Source organism: Mytilus edulis, chromosome 10 (assembly GCF_963676685.1).
Source record: "Mytilus edulis chromosome 10, xbMytEdul2.2, whole genome shotgun sequence".
Taxonomy (NCBI): domain Eukaryota; kingdom Metazoa; phylum Mollusca; class Bivalvia; order Mytilida; family Mytilidae; genus Mytilus; species Mytilus edulis.
Window position 1 is genome coordinate 39,008,492 of NC_092353.1, and position 25,697 is coordinate 39,034,188.

A 25,697-nucleotide genomic window follows, 5' to 3' on the forward strand; every position below is an offset into this window, starting at 1 on the left:
TGCAGAACTTGTTGGGTGACTGTCAGTAACATTTATATATGTGTGCATCAACCTATCATATATGTTTATTTTGTTAACATCTGAATGACTTAATTGGGGTTCTGTATTTAAAAATATAGACATTGTTTTCCTAATAAAAGGGTTTGTTTTTCAGATGCACTATAAGGTATCTCAAAACAAGACCACTATTGACCAATCTTATATTTCCTATAAAATTTTGATATATCATTCATTTTCTGATTAAAAAAATGATTCTTTTTATGAAGATAATGTTCTTTTTCAGTTATAGCATCCTTCAGAGACAACCAATAATATTTTGTTTTTCTGACTTTGAGGCTAGGAAAAACACAGTCTTAATTTATGTTATTTCACTACTAAAGGTTGAGCATTAGAAGAGAAACCGTAAATTATTTAAGAAACAGTTTGAATAAATCTTGAGTACATGTAAAGTAATGCATTACATGAGAGACATAATTGATGTCTCTGATTATACATGAACTGCAAAATGAACTGATGCATCATGGGTAATGAATGTTCAACACCTGTTGACTGTCCCTATGTAACTTTTATCTTTTACTCATGACTTAACGGTTACATTATCAATTAGATATTTTAAAGATATTTTAAAGTCAATGAAATAATTGACCTTTTATGGATTATAATAAAAGCTTACTCAACATTCAATAGAGGTATTTGACTTAAAATGGTCCGCCATTCCATCTTAAGCTTCACTTAGTGTAGCGATATTAAGTGAACTAAACATGGGTCCAGTTTATAACTAACTATGACATTGTGGAACATAATTGCAACCCTTTAACAGTGAGTTTTTTCTAATATTGTAACAGTTATTGGGTTTGGGATTGTAAACCAGTTTTTATGTTGTACAGTCTTTCAAAAAAGTTTGAGATCTGCAGACGTCTTTTTGGACGTAGTTAAACTTTTGTTGATATCTGCTATTTGTGGTGCAAAATACGACTCATTTTTCTTAAGAAGTGCGTTAGGCATCACAATATTGTCAGTTACACTTGTTAAAGTGGTGAAGAGAAAAGAGCTAATAAATAGGGGATATGATATATTCAAGTTATTTCAGATTATTGCAGAGACTTTAAATTAGAGTGATATAGCTTTCTGAATGGTCAAGCTTTCTGCTAAATATATAGTTCATTCTTAAAGTTTAGATAAATAAGTATACAGTTATTGTTGGGGTTTTTTTCTATCCAAAAGAGTAAAGAAATATACAGTTATTTTACAAAAATAGATTTGTTATGACTTCAAAAGGTGGAGTTTTCAATTGTTCACTAAAAATATATGCATCAGAAATAGACCTTGTTTGTCATCAGAAGAAATATATGGCAAAAATTAATTAAATCTGTTCACCTTTGTAAGTCATAAATTTCGGGGAAAAAAATAATACATGGAAAATATGTTAATAATGTAAAAAATTGTATTGATTATTAATGTTACACCTGATTTCGTGATGTAGGTAAATTACTTATCACCAATTAGATATATCAATTAGGTCCCTTTATTTATGGTATATGTTACCTAATATCACTTTCATTTGAATTAGTCAGCTAGCAAAGCCACAGGTCATCTGTAATATACACCTGGGATCTTTATCTCTATATCCTCTCACATTTTTATTGCCAATTTTGAGGTGAGGTCAACTTTATAAAATTTGTGGGTGTGTTATACTGTATTGAAAAGATGTTCAGATAGGTGTATTGTGATAAAATAGAGAGGGATTGTTTTTGTGGTGCAGGTTTAACATGCTTTGAATCACTAGGATACATGTTGGATATGTACTTTTAGCATGGTACATGATAAGTGTGGGCTTTGATATTTTACATGACAGACAGATATGTTGTTAAATTGAATGGAATAGGACATAGAATTACTAGTAAGTTGTATTTATTTTGTTTTCTTTCTTTCTTTCTTTGATTTTTACATCCTTGTGTAGAAGTGTATTTAAATTAATATTTGTTAACTTTGATATTATAATGGTCATGATGGTTTTGACCTTTTCTTCCTAAACCCAGAGACATATAAATACATGTCTCTGCTAAACCTGAACATTCAATACCTGTATACCATTATTGATCATTATTAAAAAAGTTTTTTCTTTAAAATAATGAAATGGAAAAAAATCATTTGCTATTTATATACTGTGGATTCATTTATTTTCGTGGGTACCAATTTTCGTGGATTGGGGAAATCTTACATGTTCGTGGATATTTGATTTCGTGGTTTTGCCGAAGTGTGCATACAAGCCTTAAGAAAATTTGTCATTCGTTGAACATTTAATTTCGTGGTTCAACTGTTCCCACGAAATCCACGAAAATTGGTATCCAACGAATAATAATGAATCCACAGTAAGATACATGTATATGCGACTTCATTAACCAGTGTTTTGACTAAAGGCCTTTATAATTATGCATTAATCTGTGGTTAACCATACATGCCTGCAAAAGCTCTAAATACCTTCTATTTGCACCACCTCAAAAATAAAAAAATAAAGTAGATTTTCTTTTCTTGTATCGATAGTATTTGATACCAAACTATACATTCTGTTATCTGCTTCTGTACACCATTCCACAGGACCATCAACATTGTATCCTGTGTTTAATACTTTAATCATTTTACTGTATTATGCCCTTTAAAGGACTAGTTTCCTAAAAGATGTGTTGTAAGTGTGAAGTTTGTATAACAAAACTGTCAGATAAAAAAGAACTAAAATTTTGAAGTATTAATGAATTTCTCTCCCTCCTCAAGGGATTCCAATGAGATGAATTGATATAAAAAACACCTTTTATTTTTTAATAAAATGACATTATAATGATCAATTTTTTTCCAGAATTAAATGACAATTTGAAATATATTAAGCGCCCAGCTGTTACAGAGTCACATGCAGTATACATTGCTGTTTAGTATAGGGATTACATAATTTGTCACAAGTTACAAACTTTTTGATTGTTTATCTGTCAAGAAAATAAACAGATGAATTACACATACCATTTACACAGAAACACCGGCTCCATAGTTGTTAAAACCATTAGTCATATAAATGTACCATGTTAGGTTAAACAGTACATTTGTCTGTACTTTCTATTGATAATAATATTGATGCAAAAAAGGTAAAAATGCCTGGTACCTCTACCAAAGGAATTGCCTGAACAAGCATGAAGTATTTGCCACTGGACATTATGCAAATAACAACTAATCTACCTGGCGCCAGGCTGAAAACTACTTAATGAGATCTTTTTATATAAGGTTATTCTATCAAATGCTTTAGAGGACCACAGTTATATAGGTTTGCACTAAATTGTTCAAATAATATATTGCCCTCACTCAAATCAGCTTTCAATTTCCATAAGAGCATGAAACCATATTATTGGGAATTATGTTATTGATAAATGATTTTCACATACCTTTAAATTTATAAACAAATGGATTTCAGCAAATTTGTTGACACCTTTTGTGGATTGCAGAATAATTTTATATATTTTGGTCCCTTAAAATATGTAACCATAGAAGTGTATGTGGTTTAAGTCATATCATTGAATGAAAGGAAATGTTGGCGACACATGAGACCACAACCCAACAATACAATAACCTAAAATCAGTAAAATATGACAGCTAATGACCAATATCCTCATTTTAGCACACTTAAAATCACAGTTAGAAACTTTAAAAAGTTATTGCCAAAAAGAAAGATGTTGACTGAAACATGCATAAAAAAAAATGCCTTTGGACATTAGGTTAAAAACAATCAATCAGACAGTATATAAAAAACATCCTTTGATCTGTTGAAATTGTTCCAAATTACACCCAGCAATGTTAGATCTGCAAATTTTCTGTGGAAAATTTTTATTTCTCCCTTATCAAAGTTGATACCCATGCTTCTGTTACATAAACATGATATAGGCAACTCAGCATGAGCTGTGATCATTGCCCTTGAACACTGGGCAAACTAGGCTATATATAAGTTGTAAACCTATAAACAAGATTGTCCTATACATTCAGCAAATAATTTGACCTATTTTTAATGCCTTCTTTCATGATATAAACTCTTCATAAAGGCGTTTGCCCAGTAAGTATCAGATTTATAATACATATAATAGGCTTTTTACATTTTATATGGAGAAAATCAATGATTCTTTTACTTTCTACTTACTATACAAGGTGACTTGGATGAAAGGCAAAGTTTCTGATTTATTGATAAATTTAAGTTTTATATCCGATTGAGATGTTGCTAATTAGGAAGTCTTGTCACTCTGGAGAAAGGTATTGACTAACACGGAATTCTTGTATTACCGAAAGAATGGATAAATGAATGTCAAAGAAATAGTAATAGACCAAATAAGGGTAATGAAAACAAATTTCATGTCATTTAACTGTTTACCATGAAAAGAAACTAAACAATTCTGGCCATGAGAGAACGTTTATTTTCATAAGGTTTGATTTTTGTATGATTTCATCCCCTCGCTTCAATGGTAGGGGAATAATGATTTCTGGTCTGTGCATCAGTGATGTGAAAATTGAGTTTTGAACCACCAAACATTATAAGTTTTAGTGTGAGTTTGGAATGCAGGTGTCCACATAATCACATATGTATGAAATTCAGTGATAAAGATAACTGTAGTTATATCAAAGTGTTAATTTTCAGTGCTCCTGAGTAAAAGAATTTCACATCTCATTCCAATATATATTATTAGAAAATTTATTCCTTATTACTCAGTTCCAATAAACATGTATTACAACTGGGTGGAGATTTATGACTCAGATGTAAAGGAACTGCTTTTTTATGCTTATGTAGTATTTTGAGGTTATCACGGAAGAATTTGTGTCAACTTATCAAGCCTATTACACCCAATTTTATTATCTGAAACCATTTTGTCCAAAATAATATGTTTATCAGACGCTTAAATTGAAATTGACAACCTAATCTTGAAAATTGAATAAAATCAATTTGTTTTATCAAAATTTATGACTTGATAATTCAGTTCCTTGGCATAAGTATACTTGGTAATCCTTCAACTTTCACATTCACAAATATTGCTTTAAAGTTTACAACTTTTAGGTCCTTATTGAAAAAGTTTCATAAATCTTTCCGGAAAATTTTACTTGTAAACTGAATTTAAATTTATTTACTCTTCAATTCTTCTATGGTACAGAATTTCAATTTTGACAAAGTGTATGCTTTTTTTTTTTATTATCAATGAAATTATAATATTTTTTTTTTGTGGTACTAAAGTACACTACAGTAGAATGTCCAAAACTATAAAAAGAAATAAAAAGCATTTGATGGAATAACTTGTGGATTCATTATGTTCCATTTTACCAATTTTTTGTGGATAAAATAATTTGTTCATGTGGTTTTGTCAAACTCTGCATTGCCTTTGAGAAATATTTGTTTCCTTGAAACGTTTTAAATTCTTATTCATGGATTCCTACGAAATCCACGAAAAATTGCATCCCACGAATTATAATAAATCCAGAGTAATTTTTGCTTTTATTTATTGGAAATATAACCAGCAATTGTGACTTTCAACTTTAAAAACACACAGTAGATTTAATCATTGTTTAATTGAAATTAAATCAAAAATAGAATCTAAAACAATCTGTTGCAATAAAGATGTGCAACCAGCATTGAAAACCTGTGATGTTTGTAATTACCATGATTATTCAGGAGTTGTAAGTTAATTATGTTGCCCACATGTCTAAACACGAAGGGTGAGATACGTATGTCTGTTTTGGACATGTTGATGCATATATGTCCTTGTGATACATATTGTGGTGCATATTTATAGATATATGTTCATTATTGTATGAAGGGCATGTCACACTTTCAGGAAGAATACAATTAGATTCTGGTATTGAACTAATTACAACCTAAACCATAAACAGGCTATTATTTGAACTTGGAATTATTTTTAATTATGGAATTTGCATAATTTCTTGTGTTTAAAATTTTTGATAAATTCCATGTAATATTTGGTATTATGATCTTTTGAGCGGTTAATAACACTTTCCATACAATGTATTTTGGTTAGATAGTGTTGTGCGCGGCACAGTACATTCTATTGAAAAATACTTTTTTCTTTGTAATAGAAAGTGTTGTGCGCAGCACAGAACATTTCAGTACAGAATAAACATGGAATTTATTGAAAATTTCAATAACAAGAAATCAAGCAAATTCCATAATTAAAAATAATTCCAAGTTCAAATAATAGCCTGTTCATAGTTTTATTAACCAACTTTTACATTACATTTGCATTGGTATTATTATGGTCTCCAACTGAAAGAAGGGAAATCAAGAATCTGCCTAAATATTGTTAAATGACCTTTTATGAGCTGTTAAGTCCTATATGAAAAGATAAATGGGTGTTATGGGGCAAAATATTTTACCCTGTATAATCGTATGGAAAAACATCAAGGAATCGAACATCTGACACAAATCCTAAAACCTCACCTTAGTACATTCTTAAAGGCATCCAAATTTAAGTTCACTGAGTTAAAAATGAGCAATTTTGTAGTCAAGACATACTCCATGTTGAAGGCCATACTTATAATAGTTTACTTTGACCTATAATCATGATAATGGTTTACTTTGACCTATAATGGTTTACTTTTACAAATTGTTACTTGGATGGATCCTTTCTGTAACTCAATGAAAACAGAAGAATATTTGAAAAAATATATTTCTGCTTAATTATATCGTATAGGAAATTATATATTTACCTAATGGATTCATTCAAAAATAACAAAAAGAAAACGCTGGTTAAAACAGTAAAGACGGTATATTTTAACAACAATGAATTTGAGTGAACTATTATTACAGTAAATATGACAATGTTTCAAAAACAAAGCTTTAGTTATCAAACAGGACAGGACTTATATGTGTTAGGGTCATATTGTACACAATAATCACATTTATGACGATTTTCTTCCTTGAGGCTTTGTTGATTATTGTCACCATTTTATTGTTTAGTTTGGCAGAGAAAACACTTACAATAGGTAAGATTGTTTGTGTTAGAAATTATCAGAAAATTGATGTTAAGACACGTAAATGGCTAGACCTGCAATTTATGAGGAATAATTGCTGATAGAGTTGTAATGATCCTTGAATAATCTGGCCATCTGCTCTGATTCTCTGATGATGCTCACTTGCTGAGCCAACCTTCTGGAAAACAATTGATCAGGTTTAGATTAAAGGAAATACTAAACCTGCATGTCTAACATGTATATGAAATTGTCTTTGGTGACCAGTTTTAAATGAAAAGATCAGATAAAGGATGATTTGGTGGTAAATGTAATAAGGAGATGACCTAGAGGAATTTAAGCATGTCTTATTGCTAACAATATGTTCTCATCTTCATATGTCTTATTTTCTGAAAACTTTTAAACTTACATATGATAATTTTTCTCTATTCATGGTCATACCTTGCAATATCAATCATTAAGTATTTGCTTCTAAATGTTTTATTTGAATAAATATACCTCAGTTATATCAATGAATGATTTGGAAGATTTTGGTCTTGTTTAAAAAAAAAACCGGTTTTAGTGTTAAGCATGCAGAAGTAAATATTACATGCATTTCAGAAACATATTACTAGTACTGTGGATTCATTATTTTTCGTTGGATGCCAATTTTCGTGGTTTTCGTGGGTAAAGGCGAACCACGAATTCATTTGTTCAACGAATAACATATTTTCAAAAGGCTTTATATACGGATGTTGGCAAAACCACGAAATCAAATATTTACGAATATGCAGGTTTTCAGCAATCCACGAAAATTAATACCCACGAAAATAAATGAATCCACAGTCATGTGATGTGAATATGAACCTTGCTTTGTAAAAGACTGACATGCTAAGTTATTTTTTAACATGCCCTTTCATTCGGTTATACAGTGGGGGTCCAATTTCTCTAGGAGTTTGCATAAGAGCTTATTGGAACTTCTGTTGTACTTAGTGTTTGTAAGTTTTTCCAAGGAGGTGCGTGAAGTTTTCAGATGTGTCAATTTATCCATGGTATCTTTTAAGAATGCACATATGAAATTGATAAAATTCATTCTGATTGTTATTTAATGTGAATAATCCTGGATACTTAGATATGAAATTAGTCAAGTTTTTAGAGATAATCTTAAGAGGTCTATAGCCTTCTGTCATGGTAATGTCACCTGGATTATAAGGAAATTTAAGGAATGTTAATTTGCTATGTGCAGTAGGATCTTATAAAAGTAAATATCTATTTGAAATATTAGAAATTAAGTCTGCATGGAGTTGACTTCGATATCTATTTATAAACATTTCCTTGTATTTTGGAAAGTTACTCATACATTTGTCAAAATCTGTTTTAGTACAGGTATTGGTATATCACTTGATCTGCCAATTGTTTTTAAACCTAAAACTTTTTGAAAATGTCTTTGTAATTTGTCAGTGCTTTTTAACTTACAGTAAGTATTTTGGAGAGATCTTTGAGGTTTAAGTCTCAAAATTATATTTAGTAACCATGACAAACAACTAACCAGATTTTCTACTGTTTTATACACAACACAATTTAAGATTTATGTTTATTAATAAAATATCAAAAAATACTAAAACTACAACTAAATAAACTGTATCATAACAGTACATATCTTTCTACATTGTATGACAAACTATATAATACATTATTGGCTTTCTGGGGGCTACTCATTCACTTAAGAGAATTGAAATAAACATTTCAAACTATTCAAAATATGAGAAAATAAATTCAAAACTTATCAAAATATGAAAAAAATAAAAATAAGCGATTAGTAAAAAATGTTCCTGTGGCGATCCCCAGGAATGAACCTATTTGTTCCTCGGCAGGAATGAACCTATTTCCTGGGGTGATCCCTAGGAATGAACCTAGTTCCTGGGGCGATCCCCAGGAATGAACCTATTTTCCTCGACAGGAATGGACCTAATTCCTGAGGCGACCCCCAGGAATGAACCTAGTTCCTGGGGCGATCCCCAGGAATGAACCTATTTGTTCCTCGACAGGAATGAACCTAATTCCTGGGGCGATCCCCAGGAATGAACCTAATTGCTCCTGGGCGATCCCAGCGTAGTAAAAATACTACTTAAAATACAATTTGTTCCTCGACAGGAATTACCTATCTGATGTATTATTGAATTGGGGGAGTATGATTCCCCTGGAATTAAAAGCAAAGGCACATATCATTTCCATAAGAGTAGCCCCTAAACAAGAGATGAACAAATATATATATATATTTAAACTAACAAACAAGATATATAAAAGAAAATATAACATGTCATATAGCAATTTCAAATCACTCTTTCTATAACTTCAATTTGTATAGATGATATATTTTAGACTTCGCAGGAATGCATTGCATGAAAACACTTTAGCTTGAATGAAAATATAACAAACTAAACAACTATATGAATATTCTAAACAGAAATAACAGAAATACCAAGAACTTGCAGTCAGAATTACACAATATTGATCTGACTGTAACTTAGAGTAACACCTTTAAATTTTAACATATTTTAATACATCCATATCATACCTATCACGTAAGCTAAATACCCAGTTAATGCACCGGTGTAGTTGGGGCTGGTGGGTGGGATAACTGATTGTAATTGCATCAAATACAACGATGCTTCCTCTCAATTCATCAACAATACTCTAACCCCCCTCTAGGGCACTATTCCTACTAAGCTAAAAATAGATGTTATGTAATTTCCTAAGAATAGACTAGATACCTGCCTGCTGAAATCATTGATAACAGATACATTGTATTGTGTATAAACTATAATTTAATAAATCAAATTTCCTTTTATACACAACACAATTTAAGATTTATGTTTATTAATAAAATATCAAAAAATACTAAAACTACAACTAAATAAACTGTATCATAACAGTACATATCTTTCTACATTGTATGACAAACTATATAATACATTATTGGCTTTTGGAAAATGCTAACCAACATTTATTTATTAATTCAAGCTGTGTATTAAATATTAAACGAACGTTTACACACTTAGTCTACTCAATCGTGTAATGTTATTGTTTACAAATATGCGTTGCATTGTGGGATCGCGCACTTGAAAATGCTGTCATGGCCGAATGTCTCCATATCGAAATAAGGTCAATCAGTCATTCTCATAGCGTGAGCTGGACATCAATGTTCTTGTTCTCAACTCTACAAGAAGAGTTAATCCAGTTTCGAAATATTAAAGCTCATAATACGATTATCTGTGTTACCTGGGCGCGTACGTATCCATAGCACGTACTTGGACAGTGACATTGAAGTGATAATAATTACTCAATCAAATGAACAATATACAATCACTATTCCAAAGAAACGTATATCTATGTCAATATCCGTTAACATAAAAGATTTTTTCGAATATGGTTCGAAAACAGTAGATAATAACTGATTGTAATTGCATCAAATACAACGATGCTTCCTCTCAATTCATCAACAATACTCTAACCCCCCTCTAGGGCACTATTCCTACTAAGCTAAAAATAGATGTTATGTAATTTCCTAAGAATAGACTAGATACCTGCCTGCTGAAATCATTGATAACAGATACATTGTATTGTGTATAAACTATAATTTAATAAATCAAATTTCCTTAGATTAAATTAGCTTATGAAAATTATAAACACCAAAGCTTATATATACTTATATTTGTAAATGTAGGTGAAAATTATTACTCAGACAGTTGTTTTTAGTTTATCAAGTTAAAAGATTTAAAATAAACAAAATCTGTCTGTTTATTGGAAGTAATAAGGTTTCTGTCCTGGATTTCTTGATATTAACATGCCTGAAGCCGTCAATAAATATCATCTGCTTAGCCATTATTTTAGATTGGTGATTGGATATTTTATAAGTAGAACACACTTTTCTATGGAAATTTCAATTTTACTTCAGAACTGATTTACTAATGAGTTTCAGTTTTATGACAAAGCAATATTATTTTGAAATTTCAATGACAGTAATGTATACAGCATACTATAAGTACAAGGAAGTAACAATGCAAAAATATAAAGGATCAAGACTTTTATTGCTGATCTCTTGTATAGTTCAGTTCTTGTCTTTCAGATGTACTCATTAAAAGCCATTATCTTTTACATATACGATTTATATTTATCCTCTACAAATTGAGTCTAAAAAGGGGGGTGGGGGGAGTTCTCAAACGATTTAGCTCCATTATAATCTTTAGTACTGTGGATTTATTTATTTTTGTGGGTACCGATTTTCGTGGATTGTTGAAAAATCCGTTTTTCATGGATATTTGATTTCATGGCTTTGCCAATGTCAACATACATGACATACACATGACATATAAGCTGATAGAAATTTTCTGCTTCATTGAGTATTGAAATTTGTGGTTCACCTAAACCCCTGAAATCAACGAAAATTTGTACCCCATGAATATTAATGAATCTACAGTATGTGTGCAATCTTTCTGTCAAGATTGAGGGATTTAAAGACTGTAGGAGTCTTACTGGAGCTGATGACACAAAATGATATACTTTGCACCAATCTCCTTCATGATTACTAATCAAACATCCTAACAGCCCCAAACTATAGGATTGTTTAACACTTTTGTGCAACTAGATAATGAGAACAAAATATCATAGAATGCTTGTTACATACATATACAACATATACAACATAATATACAGATAGGTGGTGTTACCTTTAACAACATTTTATAAATATTGACTAATTTGTATTAGGTCAGTGTCTCATCAAGTATTTGTCCTTGGGGTCAACTCTATTGGGATATTAGCAGTAACTTGACAAATTGCAATTAGATAAGTATGTTACTCATGGCAATTTAGCATTTTCAGTGATAAAAGTTTTTATAAAAAAAAAGTAGATTCGTCAAATCCTTGGAGTATTTTACTGTTAAATACAGACAAGTTTTATTTCATTTTGATGCCCCCACTGCAGCAGAGGGGGGCATTCAGATCTGTTGTTTGAAGTTCTAGTTTCAACTTAATTAAGGCAAAGTACAAAATTATCTTTACCATAAATGGAACAAAGCCAAAATGAATATTTGAAAGCGTACATAAAATTCATTTGTTTTTAAGTCTTAACTTCAGTGGACTTTCTATTGCTTCATTAGACTCAGTATTTGATAGTTCCATTAATTTCCAAACTGACTGATAATTTCACAGTTTGATATTGACTTATATGTACTCTGAAATGGCACTATAGTTGTCCTGTCATTAATTGATTATAGAAGTAATTCTTACACTTTTGTTGTTGGTCATTAATTAAGGAAATGTGTCATATTTATTAGCTGTAGATGTATACCTATAATTATAGTTGTATTCAGTAAGTGTCCCATAAATCATGTTGATAGTATTTTAGTTGATAATATCAGAGATTTTTCTAGGATAAAGTACAAGCATTTTTTATAACCTTATATACCATGTCTACATTATTTAGTATAGCCAGTTTTCCTTTCCAGTTGTTCTTTCAGAGAAATCTTGCTTCCTTTGCCAATAACAACTGGTCACCATGATAGTTTATACAAGACTAAATAATTCAACACCCTTGAGATAGCTGTGCTTTTTAGGCCTGTTTCGTAGTCCTGATACCTTTCAACAATTTCTTTGGTGGAAATTGCCTATAAGTTAGAATTAACTTTTAATAACGAACTTCCTTGTTTTTATCTGTACCTATAAACTGCATTAAAAATAAGTTTTATATTAAGTTAAAATGTCACAAGTAATTAGGAAAATATCATTTCCAGTTGTTCCATATGTGTCTCCTCAATCTTATACTATAATAATATACTAATGGCGTATATAAATATTATACATATTTTAATATTTAATGATAGGCATTAAGTAGTGTTTATTAGGACTTTACAGCCTTGTTTATGGCTGAACTTAATGATATATTATGTACATTATTACCGTATATTACATGATGTATAGCAGTAATAAAGCCCTTGTTTAGTCTGTATTAGGAATCAGTTATTGTTTTTCAAGAAAATGTGCTTACAATGATAAATATCAAACATTATGGATACAATATTAATTTTCGGAAATAAGGTATATATTTTCAGAATCACGATCTGAGTCCATCAAAAATAATAAGTTCAATAAAAACATATCAAGCTGCCTAAAAAGAGATATATAAAATTGATGAAAAAAGAAAGCAATAATACAACATAAAAACACACAAATAATACAACAGATTTATATACATGCACCCCACAAAAAATGTCTTCATTTTACTTCCATGTTTGATATTTTTTTCATTGTAAATCTTCCAGTACCTGTTTAGATGAACAACAGCAAAATAACCGATGTTTTGCCTAATGTACATCCACCCCATATACTTCATATTCCACTTAAATTAATGATAAAACAAAAACATTTTGTGCATTACATCAGATATTTAAATATGTCTTTATCAGAAATACTTTTCGTGAATTGAATCTATTACAACCCTAATTGTTAGAGACATATTTTTCGTACAATCTATTTTGTTTTCAACAAGTTATGTCACACAAGATGTTTCCTGTCTCAAACCAGACAAACACAAAAAATGTCATCTTGTACCGAAATTCTTTTTAAATTCTTTTTACAACTACACAATTTAAATGTTTATTGTTTATAATGAAATTTTTTAATTAATTTGTATTTCGAAATTTATATTTTCAGTCACGCCATAATGAAGTGTTATTTTAAATCGTAAATTGTGACAGAAACAGAATGGGATGACAGTAACAATGAGTAAATTTCACACATCACCCACGAGACATTACAACGGAGGACCCCAGGACTATCAAAATGGGGGATTAGATGAGGGAGATGTTAGTTTTATATCTGGTAGTCCAGGACATGGATACAATGATGAGAACCAGACAGGGACTGTTTTCATCAGGATATCTATTCCAGAACTTAAAATTCAGGTAGTAGTACTTTTTAAGTAGCGTGGTGGTGGAAAAATGTATTCGTGTATTGTGTATTTCTTGGTTCCTGTCAAACAAGAAATAAAGTACCCAAAATGAGAGTCATATTTTTTTTATTGATTCTTAATACGTTTATCTTACAATCACAAATTTAAAACCTAACAAACCAACAATATTTTCATAATCACACTAAGAAAATAGTTCTACAGTCTGAGATTCAGGATTGATACAAGAATTTTTTTTAAAGATTAACTCTTGTCCGTCCATACATCTGTACGTCCAGAAATTGGTTCTCTAACTTAAATTTGCCTCAACCAAATGTCATGAAACTTATACACAATGAGAATTACCACAAAATACAGATCAAGTTTGATTTGGGTGGCTTCACTTTTACATTTCTCTAGTTATGTCCCTTGATAACGTTATAAACAGTCTGGGGCATCATTTGTGTCCCATGGACTCATTCTCAATTTATTTATTTTTTTATTTGGAAAGACACTGGGTAGGGACATAAGTATAGTCTTGATAGTGGACCAAATTACCTTAAAGTTTATGTCTTTTTATTGTATGCCATATTTTATATAAAAGTCAACTTATCTTTATGTAAGATTATCAAAGTTTTACCAAGAACATCCCATTGTACAATAAATCTTTGATCTTTAAAAGTTGGCTGGACACTTAATACATAAATTTAAGAAGGATCAAAGTACTGCTAGGACATTAGATCCTGGTTAAAAATGCACATTTATAAAATCACCTTTTTATTTTGGAACTTTCTAATCGAAGTTGAGTATGTTCACGAAGGGTCATTATTGGCCTTAAAAAATCTTTAGTACACTTTTTAGCTGTCATAATCAATTGGTAAAAAAATATTTGTCTTAAACAAAATTGACTTCCTAATTGTGCGCTAAAATGATATAAATTCTAGTTTTGATTAATGCTTTGTCTTAATTATGAAAGTTTTTGCATATAGGACTTTAGCCAAATGCCTGAACCAACATAATTTTTTTTGCTATTATATTTTATTTCACCTATTTACATCTTTTCATCTTAAAATTTGTCATTGTTTGTGCCTTATGTCTTTTTAGCAGGAAATAGACCTTAATGAAATAGGGAAAAGTTCCAAATTATCATGATCCATGTCATTTGAAGCTATTTAAAAGATGATTAATTTTGTCTTAAACAAACATAATCATAAAAATAGTCTTCTACTAAAATCTAAATTTGTATATTATGAATTTTAAATAATTATATGGTTATTTTATACAATATAACTTTGTACAATTTATGCCTTTCTTGTTCTTTTCTTTGCATTTCAACATTTCTCTGAATAAATCTTCATTGTAAGTCACAGATGTGAAGAAATATAATCAATAGTGGCCTCAAAAGGATAGTCAAAATCATTAAAAATAAATAACTGATTTCTGATTGATGAAAAAACAACAACCAAAGTACACTTTGAAATGTTGTAAAAATAAATGTGTAACTTTAAAAATGTCACAGAGAAAAGTTTGTCTGACTGCATGACCATATTACCACAGCTGTCATTCATTTTATATTGACATTTTGTATCTGGTATTAACTGTCTGGTGCATGGTGGTATTGTTATGGAGCAGTTTAAAAGTAAGATTGGAGAATATAAAAAAGAAGATGTGGTATGATCGCCAATGAGACAACTCTCCATAAGAGACCAAATGACACAGATATCAACAACTATAGGTCACCATCTTCAATAATGAGAAGACTGTAATTATTTTATGTATATTTCAGAAATGTTTACAGTTTGAGCTTGATGAAACAGTATGGCATGCCAAACAGAGGTTGCTGACCAACTTTCCAGAGGTACAGGAAGTAAAATGCACTTGCATGAATCATACATGCACTTGTTTATGTGTCAATATTGATCATATTGTAGGCACCATGTTAAACATGATGTATAATGTAATGTTAACTGACACCCAATAATTCATTCACTCAACAATAAAATTATATTTCAAGATTCTAATAGCAATTTACAGTACACTGCATCAATATACAAGACTTTAAACTGAATTTCTTTCATGTAGTTCTGCTGTAGCTGTAAACAATCAATGCCTGCAAAATCCAGTGCAGAGGCGGATTGGGTTTTGTTTTTTTCAGAGGGCCTGCCCCCCCCCCCCCCTTTTTTGGGGAAAAAATTTGGTTGATTGTATCAGGAATCACTGAAGAATTACTGTAGCTGGCCTCCTCCTAGGTAGTCAGTGGGCCCCCACTGATGAAAATTTCTAGATCCGCCACTGCAGTATACTGATGCACACAATGGGGTGTTAGTCCTGAAATGCAAGCTTTTTGTAGCTTTGTTTTCATTTGGACTTTCCATATGAAAAAAGGCTAGACAAAAGCTTCAATTCTGGACTTTGCTTTGTGCTGTCAATGCATCACCATATCATTTGCTATGTTTATGAACTCAGACAATTAAATTAAACTTCACTTGTACAATGTTTAAATTACAAGTAAATTTTCTGCATATTATGAATTAGTTTAAAGATTCAGAAGTCAAAGACCAACTGACAAAGTCATGGCAAAAAGCAGCCTGAGCAAATGGAACCCCACCAAAAACTGAGAGTGATCTCAAATTTAATATAAAAAAGAAGATGTGGTATGATTTCCAATGAGACAACTCTCCAAAAGAGACCAAAATGAAACAGAAATTAACAACTATAGGTCACTGTACAGCCTTTAACAATGAGCAAAGCCCATACCACATAGTCAGCTATAAAAGGCCCCGAAATGACAATGTTTAACAATTCAAAGTTTATTGGATTATCTTTACATGTAATTGATTTGCTCAATTTGCTAATATGAGCAAATGTGCTTATGTCATCTATTCTTGTATTTAGTATTTTCAGACATTTTAGACTTATATAACTTTCCATTGTAAAAGAAAAAGTAAATTATGAATATTTCATGCAGGTCATCCTAACTTTATAAATTTAATGCTAAATATAGAAAAATAAGTAATGTGTTATGACAAATGCATTGATGCAATATGTTGTCTTACTACCAGTTTTAATGCATTAGTTATTATTTAAACATTATGTTATGTTGGGAGAAAGTGTTTGAAATTAACAATTGCCTGTAAACATGCTATGAAGTTATATTTCTAATTCACAATGACGATATTTACTTTTGGTATTTACAATTTGTCAATTTTTATGTTGGTTTTTTTTATCATCTTTGAAGTATTCTAGTACTGGATATTAATTGAAATAGAATTAATTTCCGGGTAATGTTTCGTTAAACAAATGTATCTAGGACATGCAATTATTTCAGTTGTATCATTCTGCTCTTAGTATAGGGGTCTACATGCATGTAAGATTTTGTTTACTCTATTTGGAAATTATTTCAATGTTTTATTATGGTGAAAATTGCAACCAATAGGTTTTGCAAAAAAGAACAATCCAGCATTTTAAAATTTGATATCATTCTTTGCATGCAACATTTTCAGAAAACACAATGACTAATATTTTTTTCTCGCCATTCTTCAACAATCACAGTACCATACCTACTCGCCTATTCATAAATGCATTCAAAACTATAAAAAAAGATAAAAAGATGTATGATTGATAATCAGATAACTATGTATCCAATAACTAAATGTTTATTTTTTTCAGGATTTGAGAGACTCCATTAACTATGGTCTGTATATGCCTCCTATGAATGGAAGAGCTGGCAAGTTTCTGGATGAAGAAAGATTTCTTAGTGAATACCCACTGCAGGGACCAATAGGATTTCTGGAGGTATATTGCTGCCCAAAAGATTTTTTTTATGCAAAACCATGTCTATCCATATGTCCATCTTTATTATTACGTGTATTATTATATTGCTGTTTTGGGAGGCAACTTTCCTGGTATGGAACTTTTCACCCTTATCTTTATCCATATGTCCGTCTTTGGTGTTGTCCTATTTTTATATAATTTATAAGTACATTGACATTTACTAAAGTGCATTCCATTCTGCAACAGCTGATCTCCTCCTCAGTCCTCTTCACTAGAATATTTTTCAGGAAAAAAAAATTGTATCCAACATAATTCAGTTTAATGTAAATCCTATAAGTAATTATAGACTTGTTTTGTTTGCATGTCACATCAAAGTCAAAGATATCTTTCCTGTTAAATGATTGAATTAATCCTTCTGTGAAGACGGGAAAGAAGATCAAGGTTACAATGAAAAGACAATTTAATTTGTTCTTAAAAAAAAAAAACTTCACATTCAGATGAAAGAGAGAACATAAAATCCTCACCTAATTTTAAAAACTCTGATCAAATCTCATTGGAAATTTGATTGATAGTATAGTATTCCATAAATCATTTGGTACAACTACTAGATTATTGGGTGACATCTTTTTTGTCAGTATTATAGTAATAGTAGCCAACATCTTTAGGCACCTTTAGTATTAGTACAATATTACGTTCATTGTAATCTATTTTAGTTCAGAAAGGATTTGGGCTGAGAGATCAAAGAAAAGTCTGAGCTTTCTTTATAGATCTCTCAAATCTTGGTCGGTTAAAGTACTTACAGATAGTTCATTATATTCTTGGAATCTGCATATATCATAAACTTAACTTTTTATCATTTTTTTGCCCTTAAAACTACAGTTCTCTTTCTCTTGTGAGTGGGTGGCCATATTTCTGCACTTGAAATAGTAGAATGCCAGATTTTTATCGTTAATGCTTAAAAATCTTAAGTTTACCTAAAAAGAAGGAATAAAATTTTCAATAAAACAGAAGTAGACTTTCTCCCACATGTTTTCCTTTTTCTCAAGTATATAAAGCAATGACTGGATTGGAAAAAAATTGTTTCATTGCATGATATTTAAAAACATATGTGGTTCAACCATGAAGTTGAGCACTGTGTCAAAGTGCCTTCCAATGGGATAAAAATATGTTTATTTCTGCATAATTTAAATACTTATTATAGAAAAGGACAGATACTGGTTTTGATATTGATGAAAAAATACTGCTATTTTTGCTTAATTTCCTAATGCAAATGTTAAAAATGTAAACAATGAATTCAGAAAAAAATCCTTGAATAACAGTTTTGGGTCCATGACCTTGCTAAGTAGCTAATTTATGGTTGTTTATAACCAAAGTATCGGACAACATATGAATCTATAATGCCATCTGCTGCATCAAAATTAACATAAACAATTGCATTATGGGATAGAGGGCACTGAACTTCATTGTCATCTGATTATTTATATTGATATGGTAAATCATCTAAAAAAACATACTATCAACTCGTAACAATAAAGCTTAACCCATAAATATGCTTGTACATAACTGAATAGAATAGGAGGGTTTCCTAATGGCAGATTGTTTTGTTCCATATTCCAATAACAGTACGTTTTCATGAATAAGAAAATACCATTTAACCCATGTATGGTTTAAATTATTTTTATCACCTGAATAACAATTTTAATAATTGCTCTGACAATTGACATTTTTGTCGGTGAAAATTTATTCACCCCAACATTTATAAAATTTTGATGACATAGACACTTTCTTTAGACCCTTGACAATGTTGGTTATAATATGACTATTATTAGATGCTTATACAAAACTGCAGATAAAATATTTTCAATATATATACATGTACTATTTGTTTTTGTTTCAGTTCAAGCACAAGAAAAGAGTGTACAAGCTAATGCATGTAAATCCAAGGAAGTTAAAACAGCTACATACCAAAGTAGGTTTTTGTTGGTCAGGTACTCGTGTTCAGTTCTCATATGATTCACAATTTTAACACAAGGCAGAAATTCTACAGTTTTTTTATGCCACCACTGTAAAGGATGGGGCATTAAGTTTTACCCTTGCCTGATCAAAGAAAATTTCAGAAAAATTCAGGGTACAATTAATGCTCTGTAATAAAAAATCCTTGTTTTCTTAATTGAATAGCAAAATAAAATTTTTTTGAAATGCAAAAGAGGCATTTCCAAGAAAAGAAGGACAACAATTACAGAAACATTAAATGACAGGTGTTAATAAATTGTTGGAACAGAAAACCAACTAATTTTTCGTGGGCGATTTAATTTCGCAACATTCATGATCGCAAAAAAATAACGTGAATATAAATCGTTGCAAACATGTAAAACTTGGAATTTTCCTTATTTCTCTACAACCAGTAATTTGAGAATCTTGAAATTAAATGCAGCGAAAAAGGCTAGAAAGGTCGTTAATGTGAAGGCATGTATCCACTAAAATAAGTTGTTTACAGTATATATATCAAGACAGCTCCATAACATTTCTTCACTTAGATTTTTGATTTCGAGTGAAGCATCCGTGTACTTGGGACACATTCTTGTTTCAATTAGATTTTTTATTTTTAAGATATCACTATTATGTATAAGTTGACCTATGCTTTAAAGTTATTATTCTAAAAAAAAAACATATGAATGTGGTATAAATATTTTGATGCAAACTATTCTATTGTATTGATTATCTTTACAGAGTTATCTGAAAAGTTTTCTGGAGTGTGTAAAAAGTGGAAATGTAGAAAAAGTAACAAAAATGACCAACAAGGGGCTGGACCCCAACTTCCATGATCATAGTACAGGGGGTAAGTCTTTTGATAACATTATTTATTACAAGCATGACATTTAATATGATATTAGATTTACTCATAAATCAGTCCAAATAAATGAAAAGGACTCGTAGTACAATGATTTCTTAAAATGTATTAGATGGCAAAAAGTTAATCTAGTTCACATTTTTTTAAAGACCAGCTGAGGACCACCTCTCATGTAGGACTTTTTCACTGGGTTGAAGACCCATTAATGGGCTTTGATTGCAATCTGCTCTTTGGTCAGGTTGCTGTCTTTGACATATTCCTTATTTCCATTCTCAATTTTGATCCAACAGAAATTTCTGTTAACTTACTTAGTTTTATTAATTGAAATGATTTCCAACTATAAAAATTTGTATTATAGTCAAGTATAACTCTGCAACTTCAAATTTCATTTGGCCATTTTAACTTTCTTAATTCAAGGTTTATTGATGAGACTTTTGTAGCTAAAACGTGTGTCTTGCATGCAACATTTTAACCCTGGTATCTATGATGAGTTTATCAAAGAAATGTTAATCAATGTTCTTAAAAGCAAAAAAAAAAATGCATATTTCTTTACAAACTGCATATTTATCTGGTATATTTATCTATTTTTAGAAACACCACTAACAATAGCTTGTTCAATAAAAGGAGGTAAATGTAGAGAGATAGTCCTGACACTGGTTGGAGGTGGAGGTCATCTTGACTTTAGAAACAAGAAAGGAATGACTGCCTTACATAAAGCTGTGCTGGTCAAAAATCCCACAGCTGTTAAGGTATTGAACTTTTAACCTTTGCAAATAGTATTTTGTAAACAACATTTTTCGTTCACTATTTATATACCTAAAAGTAAATTCTAAAGAAATGACTTTATGGCATTAATGTATTTATTTACGTAGTGTTAGTAAAATGAAGACTTCTTTAATGCTTAAAATATGTATTCAACCGTTACTAATGCATTATAGATTGGTCAGTTACTTTAATAAAGTTACATCAAGTACTTGAATAGGAATTCATCAAAATAACATTTTATCATGTAAAAGGAAGTAACTCTGTAAGACACTCTAGTGTATGAACAAGGAAATAATTTAATAATCTGTTTTGTAATATGATACATATACAGTAAATTTGATAAAATAGACAATAGTAAACTGTAGATCTATTCATGCTGTTTCAGTAAATGTTTGTTGGTGTTTGAAGGCACTCACATATATTGTAAATTTGTATTTTGACATCCTAAAACCTCAGCATATTTTAGCATAAGGTATATGTACAAATTTCAAAGGGTTCTAAAAAAAAAGAGTTTCCTACAAATACTGTCAACATATGAACTCATTAAGACCACATTTATGATTCTCACAACTATGACAGCAAGCTTAAAAAAAAAGACAGATACTTTAAAATAACGGTCAATTAATATTCAAAGAAGTCATAAAAAAATGATGTTTTACAATACAAATTGTAAGCTTTTCTTGTATCATGTTTGTTGGAGCTTAATGATTGATCAATGAAGCCAAGTTTCATAAAAAAAAAAAAAATATTTTCAGGTGTTGTTAGATCTTGGTTTGTCACCTAACATGAAGGATGCTAGATGTTTGACACCCCTTTACTATGGTATAGCTCATAACTCAGACCCTGCCATTACAGAAATGTTACTGCAAGAAAGGGCAGTGATTGGTTCTCAGGATGAACAGGGGTGGTATGAAATTCATCATGTAAGTACTGGCACATATTAAAGAGTTATTAAAAGTCAATTTTAATTTTTCAATTATTAATGTGGCAAATATTTACAGAATTGTACTTATGAATTTTAACAGGAATTACCCCCAAAATAAAATTCAGGAATTACCCCCAATATGTAAGACAATATGCCAGACCACACTAATCACCAAAACCAAATTCCTCGGAGAAAATAAATGTACAAACAGTACAAAGACAATCAACAAAGAACAACACACAGTTCAGATAGCCTAACTTGCCATATGATTAAACCAGTTTTGCATAAACATCCCTCTTCCTATGTAGACCATATACAGAATTACAAAAGTAATGGAGTTACATACATAAGACAGAAAAATAAATATTTTATAATATTTCAGGCATGTAAAGAGGGACTATTGCAACATTTGGAACATCTCTTGTTTTATGGTGCTGACATGGATGTTCAGAATGCAGGTGGAAATACTGCCATCCACATATGTGCTATAAATAATCAGGTACAAATTTTGAAAAAGCATGTGACTTATTAAATTTAGCCTAGACAACCAGTGTGAACTCTTTTCTTCCTTTCATCATTATTGCCTTTGTAATTAACAGGATTTACCACAGAAATTGGACAGTAGCGCAATCTACACCAACTACCAACACGTGAATATCCCATATATACCAATACAATGATAGTTTCATAAACTTGACCCTGTAAACATGTCTTATCTAAAAAAAAAAAAAAAAATACATGCCGTAATGGGTTGATGACTGTCTGGACTACTCTAACATAAAGCAATTTTGGATTATATCAGCTCATGTACACAATTTGTCATCTAACTGTGAGGTCATTTACTTAATTTCTTGATTTACATCTTAAAAATGGAATTTTTAATTAAAGTATAAGGAATGGGTTATATTTTTTCTGTCTATTTGATATTTTAATGTAAAATCTCCATATAATGAATAGATGTGTAATATAATTCATATATTTCAGGAATCTTGCCTTCGTGTTCTTTTATTCCGTGGTGCTAATAAAGATATACAAAACTACCAGAACCAGTCAGCTTTCCAGGTGGCAGTTATATCTGGGAACCAGGGCATTGCAGATATACTCCATAAACATAAGTCAGATGATATAGGTAAGTTTTAAAAACCAGTCGTATAAGAATGCTATTTGACACAGATGTCTCATCTACTGTAAATTTAGAGATTGTTGCAATATTTTGAAGAATGAACAAAAATGTGAGACTTGTAATAGCTATTTCAGGAAATTCTGCCTACAGATATATGCATCAGATATCAAAATGTGATGCTCACCTAGTTACAATAATCATTGTAAAAAGACAATAATTTCTGAATTTTTCAATTGTTATAATAAACATGAAATTTACTGATTAATTCATTTTAACAACAATTATGAAGAAAATTTAAACTGTCATCTGACACTTTCCAAAACACATGTATTTAAAGGCTTCTAAAATTTTTGCTTTGGATTCATGTTCCAATACTTAATAAAAAGAACTTAAAATCTTTGTGTTATTGCTGAAATAGTATAGTTGATCAACAATTCAGAAATTTTTTTTTTGTACTAATGATGATTGAATATTTGTTCGATTATAATTTTCCACATTATTCTATTTCAGTGCAATATCGTGAAGTTCCAAAATATTCTGTGAGACGAAGGGATTCTGTTGCTTCCGCAGCCATGTTTGCTTTGTCGAGAAGTCGTAGTGATCCCAGAATTAACCTCATCATGGCAGAAGGCCGTTATATCAGTCCATCAAACTCAACTCAAAGTTTTTCACATTTAGACAATATTTCATCACCCTCAAGAGACTACAGCACAGACTCACCAAGGTCTATGAGTATTTCCAGTACCAGTTCAGGACCAGGTATGATTTGTAAATATTCTTGACAGTTGTAGAGGGTTGAGGATTAGAAAAGTATAAATTTCATTTAGCTTGCATTTTCACAGGTCTGATGTGGCTTTAAAAGCTTGATGCAATATTATTTTTGAAGGTAAAATATTTCCTTATATGCTGCAGTTTCCAGGAATTTTCATTTTTATATACTGATTTAACATTTTACCATTGAAAATGATGAGGAGAATGGAATGTAGATGTGAAAAAGGTAACAATTTCTTTTAACTTGTAACAGCTGATTCAACACTAGTGTAGGTTGTTTTCTAAATCGAATTGAGTTATCTCCCCTTAAGTTTTTCTTTTATTTTAATATATTTTTATGTGATTGTGTACTTACATGTTATTTAAAAAGAAATATGGGAAAGTATATTGATAAAGACCTAATCATTAATTGAAAATTTTACAATCTTGAAAATGCAGTTCTTGCATTTTCAGTTTCGCAGTAACAAAATTTTTAATACATTAAATTTTAATCTGCAAATTCCACAAAGTTGTTCTTGTGTGTGTTTATGTATTTTTCCATTGGTATTTAATAGAATTTAATGTATTTATTTTTCATTCAAGAAATTGAATTGGTGTATGATTAATTTTGCTTTGCAGTGAATGATTATATTTTGTTTGTTTCTTACTCTTTCCCCATCCAAAGCAGGTTATGATTCACATTTGTCATTTTCGGAGAATGATGGAATATATCAACGACCACAAAGCGTTTGTCTTCCGGGATTCAATGGAAGTGTTCGTAGCCTCACACATATAAACAGTATATTTAATAGACAAAAAATGTTCCAAAGCCATAGCACCTCATTCATTCCAGAGAGGCCACAAACAATGAGTGCCGCATTTTCTGCTAGACTTGGAATTAATAACGCTAGGAGACGGTTGTCAGAAGTTTTTGACCATGATCATGGAACTAGAAATTATGCAAATAATTGGTACAATATTAGTGCAGAACATATTCCATATTCTACCACTTATTATAAACCTAACATTGAAAAATCATCTATGTGTAGTTCGTCTTCAGACAATTTAAAGGAGTTAGATGTAGAATGGAATTATACCAACGGGATTAAATATTTTGACGATAAAATAAAGGAAGTGGATGTTATTTTGAATGAAAAAACATCACCCGATAAAGAGACTGATATCTCTAGCGTTGTTTCAACCAGATGGCGGCCATATGACCAATATTCAGTGAAACTTGATAATACATCAAGTGAAAATCATGAACCAAACCAAACTAAACAAAATTCTCAGTTGGTGACGCGACCAAGAATTCCGAGACGCTTGTCCCTTATTAATGAGGAGCAGTACCTGAGTCTTGTCAATAAAGATGATAGTATTTTTATCTGTGTTGTGGCGTATGAAGCCAAATATCCAGATGAGTTATCCATGAAGAAAGGAGAAATAATTGAAGGTTTCCAGCTTGTTTGTTTGACATTTATTGCATGAGCATGGAGTTTATTTTATGACTTGTTATGTAGCATATTCTATTGTCTTGCTTTTAAAACCCTCCATTTTTTTATTTAGAAGAAAGGGGGTA

General features: G+C 30.6%; 1 protein-coding gene across 17 annotated transcripts in view; it reads left to right on the top strand.

The window, feature by feature from the left end:
* Positions 1 to 25,697, top strand: part of LOC139491122 (SH3 and multiple ankyrin repeat domains protein 2-like) — a 93,889-nt gene that overhangs the window by 21,331 nt on the left and 46,861 nt on the right. For 4 of the 17 annotated variants that reach the window (XM_071278510.1, XM_071278517.1, XM_071278511.1 and 1 more), the window contains 10 exons: positions 13,696 to 13,946; positions 15,717 to 15,788; positions 17,600 to 17,725; positions 19,602 to 19,673; positions 20,435 to 20,543; positions 21,147 to 21,304; positions 22,076 to 22,243; positions 22,628 to 22,744; positions 23,230 to 23,374; positions 23,879 to 24,127. In XM_071278510.1, coding sequence (XP_071134611.1) covers positions 13,752 to 13,946; positions 15,717 to 15,788; positions 17,600 to 17,725; positions 19,602 to 19,673; positions 20,435 to 20,543; positions 21,147 to 21,304; positions 22,076 to 22,243; positions 22,628 to 22,744; positions 23,230 to 23,374; positions 23,879 to 24,127 — 1,411 coding nt within the window. In that variant the 5' untranslated portion in view covers positions 13,696 to 13,751. Of the gene's footprint in view, positions 1 to 1,638; positions 1,658 to 1,688; positions 1,901 to 13,695; positions 13,950 to 15,716; positions 15,789 to 17,599; positions 17,726 to 19,601; positions 19,674 to 20,434; positions 20,544 to 21,146; positions 21,305 to 22,075; positions 22,244 to 22,627; positions 22,745 to 23,229; positions 23,375 to 23,878; positions 24,128 to 24,803; positions 25,572 to 25,697 lie in introns of those variants that run through there. The other 13 variants (XM_071278497.1, XM_071278506.1, XM_071278498.1 and 10 more) reach the window with 9 other exon arrangements.